General features: G+C 29.8%; 3 protein-coding genes across 3 annotated transcripts; all 3 read right to left on the bottom strand.

The window, feature by feature from the left end:
- Window positions 1–12,997: 12,997 nt before the first annotated feature.
- Window positions 12,998–13,724, bottom strand: LOC118055323 (uncharacterized). The gene has a single exon (XM_035067187.2). It carries the CDS (start codon window positions 13,597–13,599, stop codon window positions 13,162–13,164), a length of 438 nt encoding a protein of 145 aa, XP_034923078.1. The 5' UTR covers window positions 13,600–13,724; the 3' UTR covers window positions 12,998–13,161.
- A 769-nt stretch (window positions 13,725–14,493) lies between these two features.
- Window positions 14,494–15,163, bottom strand: LOC118055324 (uncharacterized). Its single transcript, XM_035067188.2, has one exon. It carries the CDS (start codon window positions 15,044–15,046, stop codon window positions 14,633–14,635), a length of 414 nt encoding a protein of 137 aa, XP_034923079.1. The 5' UTR covers window positions 15,047–15,163; the 3' UTR covers window positions 14,494–14,632.
- A 2,632-nt stretch (window positions 15,164–17,795) lies between these two features.
- Window positions 17,796–22,533, bottom strand: LOC118055322 (bifunctional riboflavin biosynthesis protein RIBA 1, chloroplastic). The gene is made up of 7 exons (XM_035067186.2): window positions 22,354–22,533; window positions 21,355–21,718; window positions 21,044–21,265; window positions 20,251–20,573; window positions 19,926–20,055; window positions 18,939–19,235; window positions 17,796–18,489 (listed from the first exon to the last, which is right to left on the bottom strand). Exons 1-7 carry the CDS (start codon window positions 22,416–22,418, stop codon window positions 18,232–18,234), a joined length of 1,659 nt encoding a protein of 552 aa, XP_034923077.1. The 5' UTR covers window positions 22,419–22,533; the 3' UTR covers window positions 17,796–18,231.
- Between the last annotated feature and the right edge of the window lie 2,171 nt (window positions 22,534–24,704).

The raw sequence follows: 24,704 nt of genomic DNA on the forward strand, positions 1-24,704 counted from the left end.
ATAACTAAATTGAAAAAAAATTAAAAAAACCAAAACCAGTTCAAACCAACCAATTTCGGTTTGGTTTTTTATGACAAAAATTGGTTCAAACCGGTTTGACTCTGGTTTTTTTGGTTTTTTGTTTGGGTTCAGTTCGGTTCGGTTTTTTTTAGTTTTAGACTTATAAAACTGAAATCAAAATAAAATTACAATGTTAATTTACCAAGTAATTTAATTAGAAAAATATTTGAATAAAATAAGTATTGTTCATTAACAAATCAATGGTTGCAATTGGTTAGAAAAACCTAGAAATAAGATTTCAGGTTTTACCAAAAATAAAAGAGAAAAGATTCTAAATCTGAACATAAAAAAGGGCTAATCAAACTGTGTATTTTCAAAACTATAATTTAAGTATATAAAAAATAAATTATAATCTTCAAATTATTAATTTTGACTGATTTGATAATATATATCATTTATATCCTAACTATGATTGTACAGATTTGTGACAATTATCTCATTCTCGGGACCATCATTATCTGTTGACAACTATATTCCTTAACAGTGTAATTTCCTACCATAATTCCAGCACAAAAGAGTGTATTTTGCCTTACTACATGCTCTAAAAAAAACACATTTTCCTCCTATAAATACACATCTCTTGCAATTCTAACACAAAACAAAACTCTCTTAAGTACATTGTCTCTCTCTGAGTATCTGCCATGGCTTCCACAAGTGTTGTCTTGATGACCCTGATGGCGGTTTTGCTTGTTGGGTCTACTATGGCACGGTCTCCAAAATCTTCTCCTACACCTTCACCTGAAGCTCATGTTCCTGCTCATTCTCCTACACCTGCACCTTCTTCTGTTCCTACTCCTCCTTCACCTTCACCTTCAAAGGCACCACCGAAAGCTGCATCAACTCCAGCCCCTACTGTTGGCTCTCCTCCTTCGCCTCCTCCATCTTCTACTCCGGCTCCAGCCAACCCCACTGCCTCTTATTCACCAGCTGAAGCTCCTAAACCATCAAATGCTGTTTTGAAGAAAGTGTCCATTGGTGGAGTTTTGTCTGTGGGGCTTTTTGCTGCCGTTTTGGTTGCTTAGGGTTTGATGGATTTGTTCTTGGATTATGTTAGACTTGAGTGGATTTCACAATTTTTCTTTTTTGTTTATTGAGTTAATTATTCTTGTTGTCCAAATAAATTATGATATATTTACTTGCAGATTTATTTCTTGATTAACTTCATTCTGTATTATCAATGGTTGCCATGATAGTTTATATACCATTTTCTCTAAATTAGCTAAAAATAAATTATAATCAGGAGATTATTACATGGGTTCATAGATAAATATATAAATTGAAAAAACAAATTAATTAATTACAATCCTAAATTCAACAGATCAGACTATTTTTATTATCGAATATCTCTAAAAAATCTAATAGTAGAATTAAACTACCTATACGTAATTAACTCTTGAAAATATTAATACAAAAAAATCCATCTTAATTTCTTATAATCACCACTTAAATTTTTATTTTTTAATTTCTTGTATGATGAGATGAATTCTCTAGCCAACTTCGAGTCAATTGAAACTAATATTTAAAAAAAAAAAAAACGATTTTAAAGATAAAATTTCAAAGGTGAATCTCTCATATTAATTGATATACATTCGAAGTAAATAATTTGAGAAATACAAATTTCAAAATTAATTTTGAAAATTAAATAGAGGAAACACAATTTCTTAATTGACCAGCATTTCACGATGAAGTTTTTATTTGTTAGCATTAATTTGTATCACTGGTCAATATAGCATATGTGTGTTCTCTATATATCTTGTTTGATTAATTTCATTATTTTTGCAGAAGATGAATTGTTTTGCAGAGGAAATTTCTTATACGCACCTGGCCAGCTTGAATTGTCACGAAAATCATTAATTCCCTTTAATTTTGAATGGTTTGGTTTCATTTTCCTTTTTCATCCCTATATTTTTATGTTTTTTTTTTTTAAATTCATCTTTAAATAAGTGAAGCCTTCCTAAAAAGCATCTAATCTTAACAATGATATTATTTTTTATTATATTGATTTAAGTTTTCCAAAAGACACCTCATCAATAATTAAATTTAGGATTACTACCAAAACTTTTATATTTATCGATCAATTTTATATCGATATACTTATAGTCTGTCAGCATAAAACTTATTGATATGATCACATAAGAAAATAATTCATCGGAAAAACTCTCATTTGTGATTTGTGATCTGTGATCTGTCGGTGAGTAAATCGATAATATTTTTACAAATGGATTTATTGATAGACAAAGCATGCCAAGAAAAAACTTGACTTGCTTCATTCTATTGGTACTTCCATCACTAAATATAACATATTACTGACAGAAAAACTGTATGTCATTCCATTTATGGTTTGCCTCTAATAGCAAATCCGGATTGAGATATATTTGGATGGGTTGAAGGATCGTCATTGTATCTCTCTTTCAACATGGTGTTACATGTATCCTAAAAAAACAGTTAATTAAAAAAATAACTTAAAAAAAATAATTAAAAACAACATGCTACAAAGTGTTGAGCTCGGCTATCCGCGAGCTGCTGCATCCCTTTTTGGCAATCATTAATCCGCACATGTATTTCCATAAAAAGCTTCATCGGGCTTAGTTCGCGTTCAAGAATTGTAGCCTATAAAAAAAAATTGTTGTTAGTTAAATATATTTATAAAAAAACAACAATTAAAATATGAATGTAATTAAAAAAAATCTTATCATCTGCTTCGCATGTAAAATGAACAGAATGAGATCGCCAATATGTGTGGTAATGGAACCCTAAACACAATGATTCTGATTCCCCGCACTGGAGTGTAATTGTCGCACAAAACTATTGAATGCACCGGAGTGTCATTGTCATTACATTAAAGTTAATTTCATCCAGAAATATTACATTATAGTTTATGGCATCACACATTCGTGTTGTGCAAATTAATCAGAATTATCTTCTTCAATTTCATCATTGTCATATCCATCACAATCTTTTATGTTGATTTCATCATTATTGTAAACCCTCTGGGTGAAAAATCATAAATTGATTAGTTTTATACAAAACAAAAAAATTTGTAACTCTCAATCGGGTTATCAAAAAATTATGAACCTTTGCATGGATCCTTCTAACATGATGCCTTAGCTTGGGGTAAACTTTTAGAATTTTGAGAGAAATTCAGAAATTTGACAAAAAAATCTCAACTTGACCAGTTTTATGTTATTAGACGTAATTTTCAATCCGAACATCAAATTGAGCTAAAATTTTCAAGTGACCTTAAAATATATTGAATAAAATCTGGTTAAAATATTAGGATGAACGGAGCTTGATAGTGCTAGTAAAAAAATAAAGACCATCAAATAGAAGCAAAATAACTCATTAAGAATAAAATGGTTATTTGCCATTAAAAAAAATAAAATTAACAAATCAGCTCTCTCTTCCTTTTATACTGTTGACTAGGCAGAAGTAGATTGGGAAAAGAAGAACATAAAAGAACATGAGAGAAAGAGAGAAAAGGAAGGAAAAAAATAAGAAATTTGAGAGAATAACCTTGTAAACTTGCAAAGTTTAAATTATAAAACACTAATCTAGGAAAGAATCAAGTGAAAGAAAGAGGAATTAAGAGTGTAGGAATTTGGCTAACTTTAGGAGAGAAGAGAAATTGGAAGAAAATCAATTGTTAAGCATGAGAAGTTTGAATTTAGTGTTTGATTTAGATGTTTTTAAACTTACTTGATTAAGTTAGGAAGTAATTTCATGGATTTTACTTTAATTTCCCTTAAATCCTTGATTCTTGAACATAAGGTTTTTATTTTAATTTAAAGGAATTAGAAGGGGAAGGAAAAATGATGAAGTTGAAGTGGAATAGAATGAAAACAACTTGAAATAACAAGTAAATGAAAAAAAAAATTGGGGGAGGAAAAGGAACATCACATTTGGCCAAATGAAGGAAAAGTGGAGGAATGAGTTTTGATGTTAATGATTAGAAAACTATGTTTAATCATGATATTTGAGATTTCATGACATTATAATTTGAGGATGTTACAACTATCACCATTTTCATTGACTTGTGTATATTCGCTAATTTTCAAAATATCATTTAACTCTTCAACGTCAACATCAACGTCAATGTCAACAAAAGTATTTTCAATAATGTGAAAAATTGAATTTTCTTCTAAAGTTATTAGACGGATCATCTCGATATGGATCAACTAACTCATCAAGTTGTAAGACATCATTTTCCATATTTAATTTATTAGTGTCATCGTGATCAACCTGGACAAGACTTCTAGGTTTTGTTTTCACTATGGATAACCAATCAACTCTTGAATGATCCTTTCTAAAGGAAAGAGTGTATATATAATAAATCTGTTACCATTACTTGGAAAAAATAAAGACATCATCGACATTGTAGAGTTTAGCCTTTGTATTAATTTTGATCAAACCATGATGGGGATCTACTCTGATTTCTTTGTTAGTGGTATCATACCAATAACATTTAAATACTAGTATGGACATGTTAGTTTTTCATGTGTGCTTCAACCAGAAACTATTACACGGGCAGAAAAATCATTGATTGTCCATATTAAAGCTGCTTTCATTTGAAAATTTTGTTTCCTTAATACACCATCTATCAAAGCCTCGAATGACCACAATTGCTTCAACTCATTAATCAATGGACGAAGATAAACATTTATATTCCAACCCTGACTATTAGGATAGGGTATGACCGTAGATAAAAACATGAACTTTGACCCCATGCACATCCCTGATGGCAAGTTATATACAGCAAGTATCATCGACCAACAAGAATAAACAACATCAAATGACCTGAAATGATTAAATATGTTTGTACATAACCTAAGATGCATGTTCCTTGATTCCATTGAAAATTAAGGGTTTATCCTATTAAAATGTTTCTAGACTTCACCATTGGAGGGTGTATCATCACTCCATCTACCATATCATGTGAATGATGTCATGTCATGTGCTTAACAGTCTTTGGTGACATGAATAACCTTTACAGTCTAGGTGTGATTGGGAAGTATCCAGGTTTTCTATGTTCGACAAGAGTCCTTCACCTACCAGTTCTGGGTTTATAACTAGCATGCCCACATGTTTTGTACTCGCTCAACTCTATATTTTCAAGGTAGTGTAACATACAGAAGTTTGGACACATGTTAATTTTTTGGTATCATAGGTCGAGGGTTTCATAACGGATTTAGCAACATAAAATTTCTCTTTCAGCCTGGTCGCTTTAGGTAAAATTATTTTCTCTCGTTCAACAATTATATCATAACCGACCTCATTTAACCCATAATCTAACTTGATGGTAAACATCTGTGTAACGATTGATTATTTATTGTGATTTGTGCACTCATCTCTTAATGGTTCGTCAGAGTCTTTAAAAAGAAAAAGAAAATTGGTCGTGTTTACATTAGGTTCTTCATCTATTATTGGATTTTGATAGGCATAACCTCGATTCATTCTCATCACATCCATAACTATATTCCTATAAGAATTACTATTGCCATCTATAACTTTATACACATTGCTAGAACTAAAAGTTGACTCAATCATCCTTTGTAACATGTTCTCATGAGAAATATATTGTTCTATGTATGCAAACCAACATAGGTATCTCTCAATAAACCCTTTTTATAGAGGATGCATTATTACAACTTCTTGATCGAGAAACTTTTTATTTTTATACCTCATATATGGACATCTAATACTATATCCACTAATATTTCTCTGATTAGATAGTACATAATTAATAAAACCCTGAACTCCGTTACAATAATACATCTTACACAACCCTTTAGGTGAATCTTGATACATCCATAAACAATTGCCCATTAGTTATGTCAAACCTATTTAGAATATTAATGACAACATGTATTAATTAATTATGCAAACCAAATAAATAATAGAACATTAGTTTAACTCAAACTTATTCAAACTATTTTAATAGTACAACTAATTCATTATCAATTATCTACATAAATTCAAATTTCTATATGTTTACCAAAAATTTAACTCAACAATAAAATTGATAAAATATAAAACAGACTCGTTAAATAAGTCATTATTTATTTTATCATAAAACACCTAAGTCAGAAGTTCAAATTAAATTTCATCAATTTACAAACAAATACAATTTTATGAAATCTAAAACAAACCCTTACATATACAAATCACACATTCATATAACAAATTTCTATGGGAAAAGGCTATAAAACAAGTAAACACCCAAACAAAAAACATATACTATAAAAATATGCAATAAAAAATAAAAATTTAAAATTGAATTCAAATAAAAATAAAAAAGAAGGTAGTTTTTCTTACTTAAAGTGAGGAATCCTCAATAAAATTTGAATCAAAACAAGAATGCTGAAATTAAGTATTGGAGTGGTTGGATTTGTAGTGAGAGGTTGATTTGTGATAAAAATAAAGGGGTTTTGTGGTGTCTGTTGCAGAGAAAAATAAAGGAAAAAGAAGAAATAAAGGAGGGAGAGAGGAAGGTTGTACTTCAGGACATAAATTAAATATTGCAAATAGATTTACTGATGGATTTAAATCCATCAGTAATTATGTCTATAAAAAAAAACACATCATCATAATTTTTGGCTTTTTTTTTCATTCTTTATTTTCCCACTATAATTCCCCAAGTATATACCAAGAGAATATGTTCGTCATTGTTTACCAATGGCTACTACGATGGCATATCCAGTCGGAAAAATTCACAATAATTTACCGATGAAATATTTTATCGATGTGTCTGTTTGTATTTGCTAGTTTTCTAATAATAGGTTTCCATAAAAATATTGAGATCAAGAAGGAATTAGAGAAAATATCTTTCGTTGTATAACCCAAAATTTATTTATGCATGTTGCATATTAGTAGTCAAAATGATAACTTGATGTTGGTAAGAGATTGTTATATATTTAAAGTATTTTTATTTTTTTTGGATGATTTTTTTATTTGTTGTGATCAAACTTTCATGTGAGATAATTAAATATGTTCTATTTGTGTTATTTTAAAAGATAAATTTGAAGCTACTCTATTTTGTCATATTGCTTTGCCACAATGTTATTTTTGAAAAAAAAGAAAAACTCGTTGTTGTTTGGTAAACACTAGATAAATTGCTTTTAGTACACCGTGGGCTGGGTTAATTTTTTACCAACATAAAAAGGATCTTCATGCGATATCAACGTTTTAAAGGGAGTAGAAAAATCTAAGATTTTGGTAACTAAAAGTGGTCACATGTGTTGCCAGAGCAGTGTGTCAGAAAGCAAGAAAACTCCATCCATATAAAGCAAATAAACAAAAATAACAAAATATTACTGGATGAAAATTAAAAGAAAAACTAAAAAAAAAAAATGCCAAGCAAGCCCGGGTAACTAAGAAGCTCAAAACCTGCCAAATTAAATGCCGAATGATGAAAAAAATAAATTTAATTTAATTAAAAAATAAAATTTCTTTTAAAGAAGCTAAATTTAACAAAAGATATTAAAAAAAAAAAACATGAGACAGCTCTTTTTTTATTTTAAAAAGAAAGATAAATCTCATAGAAAGCGAATAAAAAAAGAATATTGTAGGATGAAATTAAACAAAAAAAAACTATATATAAAAAAAAAAAACCAAGAGCCCGAGTGAATCTTGTAAAGCCGGGTTAAACTCTCAAACATATAATCCGTCAAATTCTCGATCCAGGCTCAACTCGATAGCTCAACAGCTCAACAACATAAAAATTAAATGTCAAAGGATGAAATCAATTAATTCAAGAACAAAATTCCTTTAGAAAAGCTAAATTTAACAAAGACAAAAAAAAAAAAAAAAACAAAACTGAGGCGATTTGTTCTATTTTCAAAACGACTAAAAATTCTCATAAAAGTGAAGAAAAAACTAAAAAAAAATATTGGAGGATGGGAAAATAAGCTTAAAAAGGTAAAAACATTGAGGAAACCCCTGTCAGCTTCGTAAATTGAGGTTAATCTCTTAAACTCACAACCCGTTAAATTCTAAATCTGGACTCAATTAAAAAGCTAAGCACCTGACTAATGAAATGTTGGAGGATGAAATTAAAAAAAAATTAATCTAAAAAAATCTTGCAAGGCAAAAAAAAAACAGTACAATAATAAAAAAAAGGATTATATTGAAAGGAAAAAAAATTAAAAAAAGGATGAAATTGAAAAAAAAAATAAAAAACCATATAAAATAAAATAAATAATAATTAAAAGAATGAGAGCCAAATTTGAGGAATGAAAATATCTATTGGGGATGCAATTGAAAAAAAAATCCTTAACTTTATAAATTATTCTACATAAACAAAATTATAATAAAGAAAATACTGGATGAAATTGATAAAAATCCTTAACCTAAAAAAGTTATTCTAAAAAAAAATTATAACAAAGAGAATAAGGATGAAAACTTGACGACGACAACCTCGGGAGCTGATTTGATTCTTTTTAAGGTTGGCATAAAAATCAAGTAGAAGAGAGGGAAAAAAACAAAAAATCACATGCATCACACTGACAATAATTATGCAACATGTGCTGCCTGTTTTTAAAGGGGATGCTGAGACGCTTTAAGTAGCGTTTGGAAACGCAGTTGAAACCGCGTTTTCCAAAAAATTTAAAAGTTTTTTTGTTTTGCTAAAATTTAATATGGTTTGTACCTTTTGGATTGTTTTGATGTGCTGATGTTAAAAATAATTTTTAAAAAATAAAAAAAATATTATTAACATGTATTTTGACATGAAAAATTATTTAAAAAATAACCGCTATTATACTGTCAAACACACTCTTACCTATTACTTTGAAAGCAAGTTTTGGCAACTAGACGGCGTAACACAATTCATCTTAACCGCTAGATACTATTAACATGCGTCCAAACATGTTTTTATTTTTTTATTTATAAAATTACCAAGCGGCTGCTAATGACACCTAATAACAACCTTGAACCCATAAATCTACTTGCTTGTATGAACCACAATCCCATTGTTGACAACTTTTGTTCCCGTGTTTAAGCAAATTAGTCTTCCAGCTCAGATAAAACAGAGTGATAGCAGCTGTACATAATGGGACTTTAAGGTCCTGTTATAATGTACATTAAAAACCTCTTTTTTGAATTGACAAAGTAAAAGACAAAAAATCCCCTTCATCATAGACAAAGTTTTTCACTAATTTAATTGTTTGGAAATTAAACCAAAAGTAAAAACCCCTTGACTAAAACTTATTTTTTTTTGTTCAGGAGAATAGTTTTTAGATTTGGTCCGATCTAAGGTTTAGATTTTTTATTTTTACTAAGTCATTAGGTTATTCAGGTCAATTTTTTTTTTTAAAAAAATCAAAACAACATCATTTTAGTAAAAAAAAAAAAAAAATTAATAGATTGCAACCGGGTTTTTAGCTGGGTCACACCGAGTTTTTTTTTTTAACCCGGTCTTGTTTCAGCTTCAAGTAAGTCGAATTCTAGATTAGCTCACCGGACCGGGTTTCGAAACCATGTTCAGGAATAAATTACATTATGCAATAAAAATACAAGAAAATAATAATCTAATGCTATTCTTTTTCCTGTAATGATTAATGAGTCTCTTGAAAAAAAAAAAAAAAAAACATTTTCCCTAAAACAAAGCCAACTAATTTTCCCAACCAGGAATAAAATGGTAATTTTATTGTGTAATGTACACGCTAAAATATTGAGTTCTTTTTAACTTTTGTTATAATAATAGACGGAGAAAACTAGGTGAAAGTGGACGGAACATGGATGCCCCGACTATTACCGTTATTTGCCACTTCCGACGTTCATAAACTTATTCTTCCAAGATTTGTCGTCACGTTCTGATTAAAAAAAAAAAAAGAAAAATCTTGATCAAACATGAACAAATCCCTCTGTTGTCTCCACACATGAAGTTTATTTATTTATCAGATGAAGATGAGAAAAGGTAAACATAGGGATCTAACATGTCACAGGAAATCTAGCAGCACACAGACACACGGCGCTGCTAAATCCTAGAAAGATCACTAATTCACTATAGAACAGTTTCTTCCCCCTTTCCAGGAGAATAGTTATATATATATATATATATATATATGAGTGAAAAGATCCAAGAGCGGTTAGAGAAAAAACTACTATAATTTTGAAGAAGGTGGGTTGGTTGGTGAGTGGATATATTATTTTTATATCTTTTTATTCAATAATAAAGAATATTTGATTAGTTTATGAGTTAATTAATGTTAAATTTTATCCTCAGATGATTTTAATAATGCATCACTCATATTTTGTTAAAACATGTTTTTTAAATTGTTTTTTATTTGAAAAAATATCAAATTAATATTTTTTTTATATGTGTTTTTAGATAGTTTTTATGTATTGATGTTAAAAATAATAAAAAAAATTATTATTTTGATATATTTTCAATTAAAAAATATTGTGCACCGCAACATCAAATATACACCTGAAATGTTTAGCATAAATAAATTTCTTAAATGTTATTTCCACAATAAAAAAAATGAGAGGTTAAAATTATTTTGACATGCTAATGCTTCACAATTGGAATATATAATAATATTAGTTAGGAAGTAAATTGTCTTTAAACCAAAGACTACAGAAGCATGGATTAAACCCACATCATGGAAGATGGAAACCTCGAGCTCTAGTACTATATATATATATATATATATATATATAAGGCAATAGTTAATTTAGGAAAAGTCAGAGTATTAATTTTTCTTATCAAAGATATAGGGAGGAAAAGAAAAAAAATTGATTTCGCTAAACTTGAAAATGATAAGAAGTCAAATAAAAAATAATAATATTTTTACTACCTCCTAAATTAACTATTGCCTTTTATATATATAAAAAAAATGTAGTAGGCAAGAACCTGATAATTTCTGTCAACAATTTAATTTTTCCATCAAAATACCCTTCTGCAATAATAATTGTCCAAAATCAAAAAACTATTCGAGCAAAAAACCTCGTTACAAATGATCAATCCATAAATATCAAAAAATAATTTTACTCCAAAACCAGAAGAATGTTTATTGGCAGTAAATTACCACAATTAAAAGGCAATTAAAATTACAGTAATCAATCCTAAAATCAAGTAAGAAGAATTGATCGAGCAAGTTAGCATGCACTATGGGCTAATTAAAAGACCCCAAAACATAAAGAGTTTAAGATATTGTATAATTTTTAAAAAATATATAAATTGATTTTAAATTCATTGAAAACAAAATAAAAAAAAATAGTTTATTCTTGACTCTATTCCAAATTTAACATTCAAACGTTTTAAAGCATGTTTGGAAGTGTAGTTTATAATTGTTTTTTAAAGTATTTTTTATTCAGAAATATATCAAAATAATATATTTTATTTTATTTTAAAAAAATTATTTTTAATTTCAACACATCAAAATAATCTAATAATACTAAAAAAATATTAATTTGAAGTATAAAAAAAAATAAAAATAAATTTAAAATTTAAAAAATATATTTAAAAAAAAAAACCAGAATCACAAGCTATAACTTATCAAAAAAACACTAAAAAAACCTCTCGGCGACTACCCTTTCTCTTTAGAAGTGATTTCAGCTTTCACGGCATATGGGTCATGGAAAAGGAAAATCATTCTCTTAGCTTTGGAAAATCCAAAAAAGAAAAAGAAACCCAAAGCTCAATCTTGACTGGTGCTTTTGTTGATCCCCTGCCTCGGCAGTCCATCGAACCACCGTAGTCATTTAAAAGCAGTCATTTTGGCACTACTAAATTTGTATATATTTCTTCGTACAATCTCGATTTATCACATGATGGGAGGGGTATTAATAAATTCACGATTTTCTTATGATAATTGAGAAATCACCAGATTTTTATGGCAGTTAAACTCGTAAAAAAATCTAATTAAAAATTGATATTTTTTTTATAATACAGTTGTCAAATTCGATTCAACTCATGACTTGTATTAAAAATATATTTAAATCACCAATTTAATATAAATTAATATTTTTATTAAAATAACACCGTTTTTGTTTTTTTTTTAAGTAGGCCCATTCTAACAAGAAAAACGGACATGGTGGGACCAGTCCAAGAGAATCCGTGACCGTTGAATTCCAATTACCAGCAGGCCTTCCCTTCCTTTTTCTCACAAAAATGAAATTTTTGTTTCAACTATTTTTTCCCTACCTTTTTTCTTTTATATATATATATATATACACACGAATAGACAACCATCCATTCCCTTCTGCTATTTTGAAGAAAAATCATGGTAGTTCATTGCTATTTGAGCAGTGTTAATCACCATCTTATAAAAAATAAATCTTCCTTACAAACACTTTTGGACTTTAAAATAAAATTATTAAATCCAATTTGATATAATATCCACTTTAAAACTCGAGTTATAAATTAAAAACTTTTTTTTTTTAAAAAAGCATATTTAAAAAGAAATAATTTATTTTATTTAAATTATTTTTTCTTTGTGTTTTTAAATCATTTTAATATGCTAATGTCAAAAATAATTTTAAAAAAATTAAAAAAAATATTTAATAATTTTCGAGTGAAAAACACTTTGAAAACAATTGTTATTATACTCTTAATCACCCTCTAAATTAATTAATTTGAAGTTGACCGAAATTAATTTAAATCGGTGTCATTTCAAGAATTTTTTATAAGCTATAACAATATTATTTTTAAAAAAATCAAATTAATCAGGTTTGATCATATTAACCTGGTTTTTCGTTCATTAATTTAACTAAATTAAATCAACTCTTCAAGAGTTAATTTGAAACCTTAATTGCACTAAGGATGACTTGCTAGACGTTCAATAATCTTGGTGAAGGGTGCGAATTCATGTCTCTTTATTTGTAAATCATAACCATGGCTAAAAGATAGATTTTGAGTTTGAGTTTATTTTACCAATTACCATCTTAAATATTTCTTTTTTAAACAAATTCAAATTAAAAAAAAAAAAAAAAGATAGAAGAAAAAAATGCCCATATATATAGCAATTCCTCATTAAACAAAACAATTAGTCAATTATGAAATGACTTTCACTACATTAACCACAATCACAACACAAAATAAAAAAGAAAATAAGACATGTAAACAAGCCACGAAACAAGACTCGGCTCTCGTTAACAACGCTAAATCACTAAAACCGCAGCAAAGAGACCAGCAAAGAAAGATCCCCCACCAACAATTCTGTTCAAGACGGCGACGTTAGGAAATGGACCAGGAGCATCAGATGGTGAAGTGGAGATACTGGAGGGAAGAACACTGGATGATGGAGATGGAGAAGTTGGTGCTGGAGGAGGAGAACTGACTGTGGTGGGAGATGGTGGAGATGCCACAGGAGGAGTGGTAGTGATCCTGGGTGCAGGTGCAGAGACTGGAGGGCTAGGAGTTGGAGCGGTAGTAGGTGTTGTAGCCACCGGAGTTGGTGGTGGTGCAGGTGTTGGAGTGGTGTCTGGTAGTGGAGATTTTGTGGGAGAAGAAGTTGGAGAGGACGATGGAGATTGTGCCATGGTGGAGGTCCAGAACAATGCCATTAGCACCAAGGCCAGAGCCTTTGAGCTGGCCATTGTTAAAGAGAAGAGCCAAGGAAGAGTAGAAGAAGTGGCTTGAAAAGAGGAGAGAGTGGTAGAGGGTATTTATATAGAGGTATGTCTATTTGATGACTTCGTTTGTGCACCGTTGAATGGGCTAGACCGATACCACAATCGAATGGTGGAGTTTGCTCTCTATTTCTTTACTTATTAATAGTGATTTTTCGTAAGAAGTAATTTTTCTTTTTTGTTTTAACTATGGAAATAATCATGGATTTTTTCGTAAATCTATTCTCACTTGAATTTTGAATAAACCATATATATTTCTGTTTTTTTTTATTCAAAATAACAATCATGAAAATTATTTTACCTGTTTGTATTTCATTGTTTTTTTTTTAAAAAAAAAAACCATCAAATTAATTAGTAAAACAAACTTAAACCCTATACAGAAGTACTGTTTAAAAAAAGAATGATTTTTTTTAAAAAAAAAAAAAAAAATATAGTGAAGTTTTTTTCAAAGGTGTAAAAAATCAAATATATTATGATGAGATACCGTCATTGATTTTATTTCCTATTTAAGATAAATAAAGAAGAAAGATGAGATGTCATTTACAAGTGCCCAGCTAGTAAGGCAACAGGGCGGTTTGTGGCTTGGAGAGATGTAGGATTTTAATCCCTTGATATACTAAAAAAAGAAGACAACAAATTATTTCCAAATCGACGATCAATTCCAAATTATTTCCAATATTTATTTCCCAGTCCTCCAAGAGTCTTCAAATTAGTTTTAAAAAAACTATTGCTCAAAATATGAATCACCTTCTCAACATTTGCCCTTCTTGATTATTTTTTCAGGGGGAGCAATTATATTGGAATCCCACTATATATATATATATATATATATATATATATATATAGCAGCGCTAAAATGAGTTGAAACAATATCAATAATATATTTAATTTAATGAATATAAGTACAAATAATTCAGCAATAAAGCAATGTCATAAGGAAAAAAAAATACATCGATCATAAAAAAATATGGAGCAAAAATAATCTCCTAGTCTCTCCACCTCAAAGCACCAAAACGGCAGCCAAGACACCAACGGCAACGGATCCACCGAGAGCAAATCTATTCAAAACGGCACCGTTGACAGGAGCGGGGGCTACAGCTGGAGAGCCGATTGTAGAAGGAGGGACATCTCCAGTTGAGGGAACTGGAGTCTCTGGGGGAGGAGAAGGAGGAGAAGTGGTAGTGGTGGGGGATGGTGCATTTGCTGCCGGTGGTGGGGTTTTCAATGGAGATGGTGCAGATGCCGGTGGTTTCACGGTGGAGGGTGCAGGAGCAGAGGCTTTTTGTGGTGGGGTAGCGACTGGTGGTGATTTGGTGGGTGAGGATGCAGGGGAAGATGAAGGAGATTGCGCCATTGTGGAAGCTACAAGGAATGTGATTAGCATCAAGAAGACCATGCTTTTGTTTGCAGCCATTTCTCCGTGGAGTGAAAGAAACGATGAGAAAAGTACACAATCGGAGAGATAGAGAGAGAGTGAGGGAGAGAGAGTCTTGTTCGTGCTTGGCCTCGGCAAAGTGTGAGAAACAACAGAGGGTGGAGGGGGTATTTATAGGGGAACATTTGGAGAGAGAGAGAGATGACTTTTGGTCAATTTGAGAGCCGTTGGATTCTTTTTTTACACGCATTTCGAGGATATTGAACGGTAATTAATGCTTTTTGTTTTATGAAAATACAATAATAAGCCCTTTTTTTTTAATTAACAACTTGAACATCCTATCTCACTAATTTTAAATAATAATTATATAAATTTTTAGTAATTTTATAAAACTAATAATATTTAAAAAATAAATTTAAAATTTAATTAGTTAAATTATACTTATAAAAATTAAGCTATTTATTTTTTATTTGATAATATATGATAATTTAAATATTATTAAATTTCTCTAAATTATTTTTATCGAGTTAGAATATAAACATATCTATTTTATTATTGAAATTAAAATAAAACAAATTAAATAATGGATAAAAATCTGTTTATGGAATAGTTAACTAATTGTTACCTTTAATATTAATACATTATGATTAACAATTAGTTGAAAATAATTATTTTTATATTCTATAATTATAAAAACCATATTACATTACTTTATTTGTTATATTTATCATTGAGTGTTTTTAGAATGGCAAGATTAATGAATTAGAAAATATGGTAATATTTATAATAATTTTCCATAATAAAATAATGTAAATTTAATAAAATTGCTAATAATCTCCATTACTATTTATTTTTTATTTTATTTTTTCTTACAATATTTTGCTTCCCCGTCAACACGGAGATTAGGTAAAAAAAAACACGTTTTTGAGTCTTTCTTTGGGTTGGTGGTCAAGCACTAATAAGGTTTAAAGTACAGTTGTCACATGAATCAGAGACGTACACGTACGTGCGAATTTTGAAAGTTGGAGAAATATGGACCGTCAAGATAAATAGAGAACTTTTGTCATGTGCGTAACGGTCGAAAAATGGAAAGCGTGTCCGCGTAGATGGGCCGCGTGATCATTATCAGGGGAAAAAAAAAACTAAGGAGTTAATTAAGTAATATATTATTTAGAGGACACCTAGATAGGTGGTCCAGATATGCCACTGCAAGTTTGAATTTTCTTAACGTAAAAATTAATAATTCAAGTGCAATTAGCGAGGGTTTTTTTTTTTTTTTTCTTTCTAGCAAGAAAAAATCATAATCTTTATCATTAAGTTTTAATTTTAAGAAAAGTCCTAACAATTTTAATGTAAGTTCATTAAAAATATATATAAGAATAGTATAATACTTGAGTATTGTCTTTAGAAATATTTTGAAAGGCCATATATGTTTTTACATGTTAAAAATATTTTTTAAAAAAATTAAAATTTTTTATTTTTTTCTTTGCTTCAAATTAATATTTATTTTTAGTGTTTTAAGATCATTTTGATATGTTGATATCAAAATTGATTTTTTTAAAAAATAAAAAATATATTTTTTTTTGATTCATTTCTGAGTGAAAAAACAATTTAAAAAGTAACTGTCCTTATATTTCCAAATAGGCTCTGACTATATCAAACTTGGTTTTGATGGTTATTTGAAATCTTTATATGTAAATTATTGTCTATAATTTTAAATTAAGATGTGAGAAACTTTACTTCATTGATTTAATAACTTTACAAAAAAATAATTTTAAAATGATGCTATTTTGGTTTGTAAATAGTGAGGTGGTGGTTGATTTGACATGTTTAAATTAAACATGGAAGATTGAACAAAAAAAAATGACTTGATTCAAAAAAATTTAAGATGATGTGTGTTTTTTTTTTGTAAAAATTTTGATGACATATTGAATCGATTCAAGGTAATTTATCAAACTCCTAGCATTGGGCATGATCTCGATTGAGTCTAATATAAGTTTGTTTTGTAAACTAATTTTTATGTAAGTATATGACAACAAATATGAAAAACCAAAACAAAACAAAAACACACAAAAATCATGATGGTTTGAAAAGAACAATTGTTAAAAAAAAAAATTAGATGGAATATTAAAAAATAATATCTAAATAATTCTCAATTAATCAAAAAAATTTTAAAAAAAGTACACATTATGTTTTAAATTATTAAGAAAGTTAATAATAAAAAAAAAAAAAAACAAAACAAAACATATACACGGGCTTGGTGATCTAGAATGCAAGACCTTTTAAAAAAAACCAGCATAAAGGTCTATCAATCCACAATTGCACGCTTATTTTTAACTTTTTACAAGCCCAGATTCCAAGCACCATAGAAATGGATAAAAATTTGAATATATAATTTTTCTTACCCCAAAACTTGATTTCAAACCCATTTTCACCTAAAAATAGCTAAAAATCACCTGTATAATCTCAAGAAATTAATCCTCAAAAAAAAAAAAAAAAAAAAATCCAAATTGATTAAAAAACAAGAATTCTCCATCAACCCCAATTTATATTTTCAAGCGATATTCAATCTAAAAAACACTTCAATAACAGTATTTTTATTAAGATAAATACTTTTACACCAAATTGGACTATTTTTATTAAAAAAATAAGACCTACCATCTCTTTATTTCTTTTACAATCTTCTAGCAAGTCTCTCTCTTCTCTTTTTATTCTCTCTCACGATGAGATGCCCTAAAGATTAAAAAAAAAAAAAAGTTTTAAATTAAAATGTAAAAATCTCATAAAATAAAATTTAAAATAAATATTTTAAATTAACTCGGATAGGATAGAATCTTACAAGCTTCAAGTTGGATTTAATAACTGCCCATACTTCAAACTAATTGGATTGATGGGTAAAGAGAGAATCGCATTAACATCCTTACAAACTGCGTTACAAAAGTAAAATGGGATTTTTTTTTTGTCTACTTTACACCTTAAATAAAGAATGAAAGGCTCTCCATTACACTCTATAAACCTTTGAAAAGTTTTCTGGCAAAGCAATGTAATCATAGTTTTGATTTTGAGTTGGAGTACAATAAAAGAATCTATGCTCTTTATCTATAATTCAATTCATAATGCTGCCATTCTTTCGTGTTAAACAAGCCATCTGGAACCTCATAATTGACTTGGATTGGTGGGAGTCCGAAGCATGGATACAGCTGGTCTATCCATTAGTTAGGAGATCAGATGGGAGCTTCGACACCGGATTTACCATTAACATTGCCATTGATGAGGTTGCTTAAGTGGCCATTGAATTCAGCACCATAGATATGCCCCATTTTAGCACGTTTGGTTTCCAGATATCTCTTGTTGTCTTTTGTGATGGGAGTCAATAGCGGAACTCTACCTGAAACTGCCAATCCATAACCTTTGAGCCCGATGTACTTTGCAGGGTTGTTCGTCATCAACTTCATTGTTCGGACTCCCAGATCACGCAACATCTGCCAAGAATTTCCAATAAGATCGTGTTAGTTAAGCAAAACACTAGATTGTGTGACTTGTTGATCCACACTCATTTCTATCAACATGAAGGTAGCATGTTGTGAGATGGTAAAAGGGTTTGTGTCATTGGGTTCCAACAAGATTGCTACTTGATTTAGCCATTTTGGATATCATCAGTGCTTCGTCAAGTTGAATTACAACAACCAGAACACTCTTTAAATTTCAGTTAAATGGAATGAATGTACTGCATTGTTCTGCAAACCAAAACCGATTTATTAATGTTTTTGTTATGACGTGTCCTACACCGACGCAGAGTTTCAGAGCATATAATTGTAAATTTATGAGAAAACACACCTTCCTCTGCCCCCCTCTAGTTTGGTCATGGAAAGTGGATGTAAATGAAATCCTAGTTAACAATGGGATGCTTTCATTGTGGTTTAGGAAATACCTGGGCGCCAATGCCATATTCTCGTGAATCAACAGGAAGCCCCAGCTCCTCATTTGCTTCCACGGTATCACGTCCATCATCTTGGAGGTTGTATGCACGAAGTTTATGACCTAAACCAATGCCACGCCCTTCATGCCCACGGAGATAGACCAACACACCCCTGCCAGCAGCCTCAATCTGCTGCATTGCAAGTGCCAGCTGATCCCCACAATCACATCTAGCAGAGCCAAATATATCTCCTGTGAGGCATTCTGAATGTACCCTCACAAGAACATCCTGCCCATCTCCAATGTCACCCTGTTTGGACCAGAAAACTACTTGTAAGTGTGAAATACACGAGTTTTTCTTGTAAAAAGTTAGAAAATGGGTGTTCGACCTTAGAAAACCTCTATCTAGCTGGAAAATACAAAACTACAATTGCATTCATTTCAATACACATGGTATTCTGCATCTGTACACAACATAAAATTTCAATGCTAACTTTTCTTGTTTCAAAATGAAAAAATTGAAGACGTTTCTCCATGTTCTCTGCATTGACTGGAAGTGAACTCATGTTTAGTTAACTGTTAACAAGATTGCATGTGCGTGTGCGTGTGCATGTAGGTATTCTTGTTCTAAGAACCAAATGCTACATTAAGCTGTGGATTAGCTAGATTCCAGAAAACTAGCTTAGCATGGACTTTCTGTATGTTTTAAAGCACTTTCTTTCCTTTCCTTCTCTTTCAAGATGGAGTTTCAAACCTGATTTAGAAATGATTCTTTCCAGAGGATCTAATCTTCGTCCTAATAACTCTTAACATTTGGCAGATCCTATCTCTATAAACCATTGAAAGTTGAAAGTGCAATGGAGCGACGACAACACAAAAACCTTGTAAGCAGTCAGTACTACTATAAGAAAATGACCTGAAATCATTTTCCTGTCTTTGGAAACATTAGTTAAAAAGCTAAGCAAATAGTTTGGATTACTAAATTATGTTAATTCCTCACCTTAACCATTGCAATATGCTCAATGCCATCTAATATTGACCTATAACAGTAAGCTGTGAACGGTCCCCACATTGTTGGTATCTGAGCAGCAGAAGAACGATCTACCAATTTATCGGTCTTCCTTCTATACCTGTCAATTATTATATTTTTGTTAAGAAAGTACCACAAAATCACTTAAAAAAAAAACAAGCAAGACAAACTATACTTTTACTGCAAAACCAAGCTGATAAACACCAGACATCGATAAAGCTACTTAACCATAATCTATTTGTTTGATGAGGATAACATAAAGCTCCCAATGAAGAAAGAAGATGGAACACATTACCTGATTAAATCAGCTATAGATATAATTTTCAAGTTCTCCCTCTCTGCAAATTGACGGAGCTTTGGTAATCTAGCCATGGAGCCATCATCATCTACAACCTCACACAGAACTGCAACAGGGTCCAATCCAGCTAGAACAACAAGATCAACAGAAGCTTCTGTATGTCCAGCTCTTTTCAGAACTCCACCCTCCCTATACCTCAATGGAAAAATGTGGCCTGGGCGGTTGAAATCATCGGGTTTTGAATCTTTGGATGCTAGAGCTAACATTGTTGTTGCCCTATCATTAGCTGAAACCCCAGTGGTTGTACCATGTTTTGCATCCTAAAATAGTCATTTGCAGGCAAAAAAAACTGAGAACTGTGATGGTGAACTTTAGAAGTACATTAATTAGTTATATCTTTGTGTAGCTGCTTATGTCTGAATAAGTAACTTTAAATGGTTGACAAAGAATAAACCATGGAATGTAAAGCATTGGAGAAAGTAGAGCAATGAAACATTTTAACGGTGTTGTATGTCTGTTTCTTCTGAACAAAATCATCACAGAATAAAATACAAAAATTCACTGTCTTGCATATAAACAATTCATATACTTTTCAAATATATCATCATAAAAAGAAAGCATTTTCCAAGCACAACCAAGGCTAGATCGATTAAATGTTAGAAGTTTATATTACTCCAAGAGAAATGAGAGATTCTTATTTCCACTGAAGTGCAATCTGCGCAACTGTGTTGACACTAGAAACTCAATTCTTATTTCACATACGAAATCCCAAATTCAGAAAAGTACATACCACTGTCACAGTGAATGCTGTACGAAGTTTTTCATCATTTTCGTTTTGCCTAACCATCAAAGGGAGCTGTAACCTGTCCAGATCTTCCCCTTGCATGCTAACACAAACTATTCCAGTGCCATGCTTCACAATAAATGCCATAGCTTCAGGAGTTGCCAACTCTGCTGCCATAATGAGATCCCCTTCATTTTCTCTGTCTTCATCGTCTACAACCACTACAATCTGCAACAAAAAATTAAAACAACTTGATGAAACAGTAAAGCATGGAAAAGCTATCATAAACAACAAAGCAAAATGCAAGAAGCAACTACCTTTCCTTGGCGAATATCTTCAATGGCATCGGGGATGGAAGAAAATCCTTCTGTGGGGAGATCCAATTCATGGTCATCATTACCAACGGAAAAATCATTAGTGATGGAAGCAGTACCAGCTGACAAGGTCCCAACTGAACCATTATCAAGAAGAGTACTCTTTGCTGCAACACCATTGCCATTGGAATAGGACAGCAGGTCATCACCAGATATCAGCGTGGCTCGAGTTTTGCCAGCACCCTTAATACCAAAAGATGATTTACAACCATCCAGACGAATCAATGCCAAATTCAATGCATTCCCATTTGCACAAAATGAATTCACGACATGTAATCCATTGAACAATTTGAGATTTCTGCATGTTCTGCACATAAATATCAGTCAATAACTATTTCAAATATCAAAAATCAATAGACAGAGCAGTTCCATTACCGCAAAAATTCACAACACAACAATAAAATTATCAAAATGCAACAAACATATACTCCATTGGATTGCTAAAGAGTGGAACTAAAGAAAATCCAAATTTTGAATCATGAGAAAGTATTGTTCATGTGAACTAGCCTTTCTCCAACTCCTCTTCTTAAAATCAAAACTTTACCAGAATGAATGGTAAAAAAAAAAATTATTCTTTTCTAGTGATCTCAGTCATTACTAACCAGACAATCATTTCTATCCTTTCTCTAACTCTTCTTCTTAAAATCATATTTGATGAAGAATTCTTGATCTGATAACAGCATAACGAAAGACAGAAAACCTATTTCTTATACACAAATATAAAATCAAACACGAAGGGTCAACTGATCCAAACATCGCTTATACAGATAGCAAAACCAAAACGGATAACCATTTATCATTCAAAACAAATGTAAATCAAACAAAGGAACCATTGACCATGAAAGAGCAAGCAAAATTCAAAAGTCTTTAAGCATGCTAAGCCATTAAAATAACCACCAAAACATAAAATTAAAAAAAAAAAAAAAAAAAAAAAAAACTTACTGGGAGCCAGAGAGAGCTGCTCTTGTGGTAGTTGAAGGGTAAGAAGAAACATTAAAAGAAGTCATTTAAAAAAGAAGAAGAAGAAGCTCAAGATTTTATTCCTATGGATCTCTTAAGATAAAAGGGTCTCTCTTTGGCTAGTATTTATATTGAAAAAAGGAAGAGGGGGAGGCAAAATTGAAGAAGTAAGAACAAAGAAAAGAAGGTCGTGAAGAAGGAAGCAACGGCGAATTGTAAGCGCACGAGTACCCGCAGGTGACGTGGTTTACATGTCACCAACCAATGGTATTATGTCATGGGTTAATGTTTTTTTTTTTTTTTTTTTTTGGGAATTGGGATTTGGTATTTGGAATTGTCCCTTTTTGGCATTTTTTGTTTTTTTTTTGGCAGAGCGTTGGAATATTTATTTGTTAGTCATAAATAGGATTTGGTATGTAGATATGTTATAATGATTATTTTTAAAAATATTTATATTTTAAAGATATATTAAAATAATATTTTTTATTTTTAAAAAATTATTTTTAATATCAAGAAGTTAAAATAATTTAAAATATTAAAAAACTAATTTAAAACAAAAAAAAATCAAGTTTTTCCAAACGGATTGTATTTGGCACATTTACGGTGTTACCTAAATTAGTTTTTTCTATACATTAAGTCACGCATTCAAGAAGTTGACTAATATTCCACCCAAATATTTATTTATTTATTTTAGCAAATTGAAAGGGAGTTGGGTGATGCTCGTAGGAATGCATTACTTATTCAAGTTAAGTTTTTGAATAATGTTTTGTTACAGTCTGACATAACATATAGAGACAGTATTATGATGCAAATAATATGTTACTATGTATTTTTTATTTTAAAAGTATATATTTTTTAATTTTTTTTAATTATTTTATATCTTTATCTTTATTTCAACAAACAAACATGTTTTTTCTTTTGAGTATTTGTTTATTTTTTCTAGGACACCAACTAAACACAATCTTAGAAATAATGGTGTTTATTTTTGTTAAATAATTTTCTGGTTTTAATCTATAGTTTTACTATTTGTTTTAAAAAATGTTAAGAAAACAAGTCTATAAAATACAACTGTTTTAGAATAGAAAATAAGGGTATTGTTTGACTTGTATTTAAGGTAATAAAAGAAAAGAATATTAATCAAACAAGTCTCCTTTTTATTATTATTATTATTATGGAGAGTTTGAAAAACAACCTTTTGGTATTATTTTAGTTCTTTAAAAAATTAGATAAATGAAAAAACTAGTTTCTAAAATCAAAAATTCATTTTTGATTAATAAATGTGTTTCCTGTAGTTTTATATTTCTTGCATGAATTTTTTAGAATTCTTTTGTTTTTCACCAGCTTTTGTGTGTTTTGGTGAAACAAATGCAGCAAGTTATTTAGTAACAAACTAAATTGCCTTTTATATTATGGAACCTACTAAAAAATTAAGTTTGAAACACAGTATTTGTGAAGCAGTTTTTATATGATTTTTTAACCAAGTTTCATAAAATTCTATTTGTTTTGCGTTTCAAAAGCGTTTTTGAAAAAATTTAAAATTTTTTTATATTTTTTCTTTACTTCAAATTGATATATTTTCGGTGTTTTCATATCATTTTGATGAGCTGATGTTAAAAATATTTTTTTTAAAATAAAAAAATTATATTATTTTGATGTATTTCCAAGTAAAAAACACTTTGAAAAGCAACTGCAACCATACTTACATCAAATATATATATATATATATATATATATATATATATATATATATATATATATAAACTTAAATCATAATTTTTACCAAACACATATCTAAATCCAACCAACCATAACTAACAATATTTTTTTAAACTATAACCACAAAACTATCTCAAAAACAAATATACTCTTAGTCTTGATCCTCCAACCAACCATAACTAGCAATATTTTTTTAAATTATAACAATAAAAACTATCTCAAAAATAAATATACTCTTAGTCTCAATCCTGCTAGCTTTTATGAGCGGGTTAGCTCCTCTATATATATATATATATATATATATATATATATATATATATTAGAAAGAGAAAACTTCCAAATAAAAAGTTGTTGGTCTACAGTCTTTTATAAACCCTGTAACAAATATTTCTATAGCTTTCTTTAATCAAAGATTTAATTTCTAGCCACCAGTACAACTATGATAATAGATCAAAGAGCTAGTTTAAGGAGGAATAAAGAAGAAGAAGAAGATTGCAAAATAAATAAATAAATGATTAAAAACTTTTGAAGTAGATTACACATAAATATTGGTTTGTATCAATACTGATGATGTTCATCTATTAAGGGAATAAACAACTAAATTCTAACTGGAAGAG

This window comes from Populus alba, chromosome 1 (assembly GCF_005239225.2).
Source record: "Populus alba chromosome 1, ASM523922v2, whole genome shotgun sequence".
Taxonomy (NCBI): domain Eukaryota; kingdom Viridiplantae; phylum Streptophyta; class Magnoliopsida; order Malpighiales; family Salicaceae; genus Populus; species Populus alba.